Raw genomic sequence first — 6,000 nt, 5'->3', positions numbered from 1 at the left:
TATATTTGTAACAATGGTTTTATTGATAATAAGACAATAAAACATGCAGATTTTTTGTCAAGATCTGGCCAGAATATAGGGCTTAACACACACACACACACACACACATACACACACAGAATTTCACTCATAAGTTTTATTCATACATTGCTTTTTCTATTTTTGCATATTTGTCACACATAATATCTGAGGAGCTCCAAACTAAAAAAATAATTGCCCCCCATTTGCAATAACTAGTTGTGGCACTTTTTGCAGCAACCAGAAGCTCATGATGAAAGGAGATTAGTCTTTCAGTTCCTATAAAAGAATTTTTGTCCTCTCTTCTTTGCAGGATTGCTTTAAATCAGAGACAACGAAGAGCTTTCAAGCACGACCTGCCGATTTAAGGACCTGTTAAAGCATCTCATTGGGGTTCAGGACTTTAACAAGGCCACTCTAAAACTTTTATTTTGTCTTTCCAGACAAAATTAAATTTCTTGTAGAGCAGAATTATTGGTTCTATCAATTATCAATTAGTTAGGGCAAGTCTCCCAGGTATCCCCACACTATCACACTACCACCACCATGTCTCACTGTTGGAATAATGATTATCTTATTGTAGAATGTTTAGCTTTACACTAAATCTATTAGGACTAATATCTTCCAAGATCTTTTGCAAATTTTTTTGCAAAAGGCTTATGGATCATCTGAGTGTTTTGACACCATTTTTGCCTCATGAGTCATGATTACTGACCTTACCTGAGGAGACCTTTCATGACTTTCATGTCATCCCCACTTCTGGGAACATTCAATTCTATTCAAAGGATTCTTCATTTGGAGATAATGCTCTTACTGGGCTTCCCTGAAGTCCCTGAGCCTTAGAAAACGGCTTTGTAAGTCTTTCCAAATTTCAATTTTCAATTTCAGTCATTTTCTTTATCCTCTCTTCTTTAAGTAAAGCTTCGATTCTTTCAAATTTTGTTTAGATCAGAAACTGAAACAATAAAGTGGGAACAATATGCAAAGATAGAAGAAATCTGTAAGGTGCAAATACTTTTGCACTGTGCTGTACATACAGTAATATATGATGACATATTAAAAGATTGATGGCAGTTGATAGTAGACAGCAAATATACAGTAAAAGGCAATTTGTACCACAGTATAAATGATTAACTGAAACATTGAGCGAGACCAATAATGCGAGTCCTCACTCTCGCTCATAGACACGAGTACAGATGACATCTCCAGCGCTCATAGTCTGAAACAAAGAATATGAACAAAATGTGTTGTGTCAAAACAATCAATTGATTTATTATAAAAATATTGAGCTATTGAGATTAGTTCAGTCAGCATGCTCTGGGTTCAGGATTTCACTATGGACCTGGCTTCATCTGGGCCTCAAAAACTCGACTTCTGTGGTTATTTGATTCTATTATTTGATTTGAATGACAAACAATTTTCAAAATATGAGTTTGTGACTCGTGAAGTGATGTAGATTATTTGTACATTTTGTATTTACTGTATTGATTTATACATCCTAGTAATCAAATAAATGAACAGAAACAGCAGTTGTAATGGATTTACAATGATTTAGTCTGATATCTTGTCTCAAGTAAATTCTTAAAAAAGGGCTCTGCTGTCTTTTAAAATGAAGTGAACTACACTATATGGGCAAAAGTATGTGCACCTCTGACCATCACACCCATATGCGGTTCTTCCCCAAACACAATTGTATAGAATGACTTTGTATTCTGTAATATTACAGTGTTCCTTCACCGGGAACTAAGAGACTCCAACCTTGTTCCAGGAAGAACAAAAGCACAGAGCTCCATGAAGACATGGTGTGTGAAGGTTGTAGTGAAGAACTCAAGTGTCCTGCACTGAGTCATGACTTTTTTTGCCCACTGAACACCTTTGTGATGTACTGGAACACAGACTGAACCCCAGACCTCCTCACTCTTACATCATCAGTGTCTGATTGCACTGATGCTCTTGTAGCTGAATGAACACAAATCCACACAAACACACAACAACATCGAGTGGAAAGACTTCACAGATGACTTTAGTACAATATAACAGAAAAGAGGAATAAATCTGGAACGGGATGTTTGACAAGCACATGTGAGTGTGATGATCAGATGTCCACAAACATTTGGTCATGTAATGAAAATAATTTGGTTGGTTCAAAGACCAATTCAGCCATTTATTTAACACAATACCGTTGGCTTTACATGAAATCTGTAGTGCATTCAGAAATTATTCAGCACTGATGAATCTGATCTCTGATTAATACTCTTAATGAGGAGAAGAGGTTCATCCTAATTATAAATGATCTTACCATGGATGAATTCTATCGAATGTTTATGGATATACTCCTCAACATCATCATCATGAATAACTCATTCATTGTGATTTTCTTGCAATCTACCCACAAATTGCTTTGTGAACTTGGAATGTTACATCACTGTAGTGGTGTATTGTCAATGATACACATGGATTCTCTCGTTCCCATTTTTAACTTCAAAAGACTATGAGCTTAGTGATTTTTTGGTGCCTTCATCACTGCAGAACTCTTTCAGTACCCTTCCCCAGATGTCTGGGGCTTTCAAAAGACAGAACCGTGTGTGCTTTTACCAATAACGATATTTCCAATATCAAATCCAATCAGCTGAATAAAATACAGGTGAAATACACAATTTTATAAAAAGGAAAACCTTTCATGACCTTTAAGTGAGTGTGAATAATTTCTGAATGTACAATAAACATATATAAGATGACAAACTGTGTTTAGTAACTGATGGAAATTCAGTGCCTTACTAGTACAAGCTCCCCGTTATCGTTCAGCTCACGAGTCCAGGATGTCTGTGGTCCCTCGCCCTTCAGCAGAGTCTGCTCACAGGTGATCTTTCTGTCAGTGTCCCATTTTGGAAAACTCTGAATCGGAGGAAAGACAGCGACCAGAGTAAGTGAGTGGAATATGGGATGTGGTAGCTCATTGGTTAAGGCGTTGAACTACTGATCAGAAAGTCATGGGTTTGAACCCCAAGGCCACCAAGCTGCCACTGCTGGGCCCCTGAGCAAGGCCCTTAACCCTCAGTTGCATAAACTGATATAAAAATGTAAGTCACTCTGGATAAGGATGTTTGCTAAATGCCAAAAAATGTAAAGTTGAAGCGGGACTAAGTAATATCCGAGTGCAAGCATTTAATTGTATGTAAAACCCAATCAACCAATCAGGTGTCTGCAGTGCTAATTGAGTACAGCTCAAGAGTATCATTTAATGTTCATTTTAACAGACAACGTGATCCTGTTGGCACTGTTTTGAGTGTTTAAGAAATTGCTGATCTCCTGATTTCCAAACACAAATCTGTTTAGAGTTTACAGCGAATAATACAACAACAAGAAGAAAAAGTGAGAAGCATTTATGAGAGGTCAGATGTGAACGGCCAGAATGGGCTACAAAACTTAAATAACTACTCTTTATCGGTGTGGTAAACAGAAAAGCGTGTTAAAACACACAGCACATCAAACATCAAGGTCGATGAGCTACAACTGTGTAAGATCACATTGGATTGAGTTTACAGTGGTAGAGATTCACTCCTACTGGACAGGTGAGGATTGAGGAAAGGTGACATGTCCAGTGATAATAAGTAAATTTTCTCAGGCTTGGCAAATTACTAAAGTTACCGTGCATGGTCGTCCATCTACGGTGGTCTCGTTGAAGATCTGACCCACGGTGAAGGACACATGAGTAGTGCGAACGCTGGTGGATGTCTGTATGGACAGAGTCTCTCCCTGCTGCTTGATCTCAACCGAGGGCCTGGATGCTGCCGCTACAGCGATTTTCCTCAGAAAGACATTCACGCCTAGAGAAAACACACCGAATAAGGATTAAGAGCAAAACTGGATCCAAAGCCTGCTTTTTGCGGTTACCTGATTTCCTGAATGAATGCGTTAAATGTAATGGAATGTTTTTCCCCATAAGCATTCCTGTAGATAATTCAAATCGGATACACCAAACCTCATTTCTCCCTGCTTAGCCAAGGAAATACCAAATCAGGAATAAATATTTAGCCATGGGAGGAGTTCCGTTGGGAAGTTTATTTCACTTGAAGCAACAGCAAATGATTTCACTCGCAGGAATAAGTGGAAAGCCAGGTCATAAATCAATAAGGATTTATTACTTTCATTAAAGTCTGTAAATGGTCTATATATCAAAATGTACAGAGCTGTAAAAAAAAAAAAGACTCAATACACTGAAATAAGCACAAAGCCAACTAATCAAAGCAAATACATTCTTTACAAAATGATTACAGAAATGACCAAATTAAACATGATCATTAACGGTGATGGAATACATACAGAAATAAAAGTATAGGCACTGGGTCAGAATCTCACTTACAGTACTTAAATTAAAAGCAATATAAAATGTAAAAAATTCAATATTTTTAACTGATTAAAAATAATCCAGGTGGAAATATTTTAACAACTCATTCAAAACTACAATTTGTTTAGCTGATTAACCAATGTTTCATTAGTTTTCAATTATACTTCATGGTTAAAATCCAATTGAATGGCACAGCATCTTAAAGGTCAAAACAAGTGCAGAGTTACTTGAGTAAGATTTCTGGCTTATTGATGATTGTTGCTTGATAGACGTAACATGATTTCCTTTACATGACATTCATATATAAGGATGTGTGCTCAGCATCCAACAGGAAACTAACCCCTAAAACACCTGGGGCAGAAAAAAAAAAATACTGACAAGGTTATAAATGGTCTTGACAAATTAATTCCACTACGTAAGTATAAATTTAGTTCACATCATGTGTGGAGGTTTAATAATTCAGTCATTTTCAACACCGCTTGTTCATTGCGTTTACTTACACAACATTTTCCATTCGGTGTGAATTAAATATGTAGGAAGATTTAATCCATTTCCACTTTTATTATCATATTACCAATAAACCATTTTGGCTTTTCATGTCAAAGGCTTTCAAAAAATTAAAGAGAGAAAAACTGATTACAGAAACTATTTCTTTTTTATATTCACTTTATCATATGCTGCTTTAATGGTTTATGGGGTAATTGTGTTAGAACAGAAGGTACAATGTGGAGTTTACAGATGCATATTGCTCTCTCAACACTACAGCAGGAGGAAATCAGCTTTACTCAGTAATAATACAGAATATCTGCTTGGGAGTCATTACTCACTTATCTGCTTGCATTTACCTTATTTTTCTTATTCTTGCTTTTATTTTAATTAATAAAACTTTTAAAAAAAATAAAGAAAAAAAGACAAAAAACTCACCAAGCGCTTTAAGCAGCTCCTCGAAGTTTTCTGAGCTTTTCATTCTCCAGCTTCCAGAGAAATCTGTTACTTGGTCGCTCATGTTCATGTTTTCCTCCAAACAGCCGCAACTTTATAGAAGATCACTGTTTAAGTCGCAGATGTCCCGCTTTCTCTCTCGCTCTCTCTCTCTCCGCCGCTTTCTCTCTCTCTGTCTGTCTCTCTCTCTCCCCCGTTCTCTCTCTCTCTCTCTCTCTCTCTCAATAGAGAGTGTACTAGCGGTTATAAACTATTTCACTATTTATTTCTTCTATTTCTTCTATTATTTATTTCTATCTATTATTTATATCTTCACAACATGTTCTTCTTTCAAATATCACCTTACATGTCACATGATGCTGTGTTTAAAAAAAAGTTGTTTTCTTAATACAGTTTTCTTAATATTTTGTGCTTTCAAGTTCTATTTTTCTCCAGATCTTAATTAAAGTTGTTTCTTTTAAAGAAAACATATTTTTCGAGTGATCCCGAGATAACAAAATTTCTTTTCTTGAGTTAACAACTTATATTTCTCATGATCCTAAGATCCTAAGATTCTTAAGTCATTTTATTCATTATTTTTCTCATGATCTCATGTTTTTTTAAATATATAATAATATAATCTATTTTTTCTTTTAATCATTAGTTAAGGAAATAGCAGTATTTTTCTATATATTTTCTATGTATTTTTTACA

The 6,000-nt window shown here is 35.7% G+C and overlaps 1 protein-coding gene across 1 annotated transcript; it reads right to left on the bottom strand.

The window, feature by feature from the left end:
• crabp2b (cellular retinoic acid binding protein 2, b) lies at nucleotides 1-5,495 on the bottom strand. The gene is made up of 4 exons (XM_060864879.1): nucleotides 5,291-5,495; nucleotides 3,667-3,845; nucleotides 2,797-2,913; nucleotides 1-1,237 (listed from the first exon to the last, which is right to left on the bottom strand). Exons 1-4 carry the CDS (start codon nucleotides 5,376-5,378, stop codon nucleotides 1,187-1,189), a joined length of 435 nt encoding a protein of 144 aa, XP_060720862.1. The 5' UTR covers nucleotides 5,379-5,495; the 3' UTR covers nucleotides 1-1,186.
• Between the last annotated feature and the right edge of the window lie 505 nt (nucleotides 5,496-6,000).

Source organism: Tachysurus vachellii, chromosome 3 (genome assembly GCF_030014155.1).
Source record: "Tachysurus vachellii isolate PV-2020 chromosome 3, HZAU_Pvac_v1, whole genome shotgun sequence".
Lineage (NCBI taxonomy): Eukaryota > Metazoa > Chordata > Actinopteri > Siluriformes > Bagridae > Tachysurus > Tachysurus vachellii.
The sequence above is the reverse complement of the archived record's forward strand: the minus strand, read 5'-3'. Positions and strand labels throughout refer to the sequence as shown.

What these genes read in the sequence shown, in the direction of transcription:
- crabp2b (XM_060864879.1), bottom strand. Translation starts at nt 5,378, where the DNA reads ATGAACATGAGCGACCAAGTAACAGATTTCTCTGGAAGCTGGAGAATG. An exon ending in GGAGCTGCTTAAAGCGCTTG is followed by an intron (nt 3,846 to 5,290) that starts GTGAGTTTTTTG and finishes TGTTTTCTCTAG; the next exon opens with GCGTGAATGTCTTTCTGAGG. An exon ending in TAGATGGACGACCATGCACG is followed by an intron (nt 2,914 to 3,666) that starts GTAACTTTAGTA and finishes CCTCCGATTCAG; the next exon opens with AGTTTTCCAAAATGGGACAC.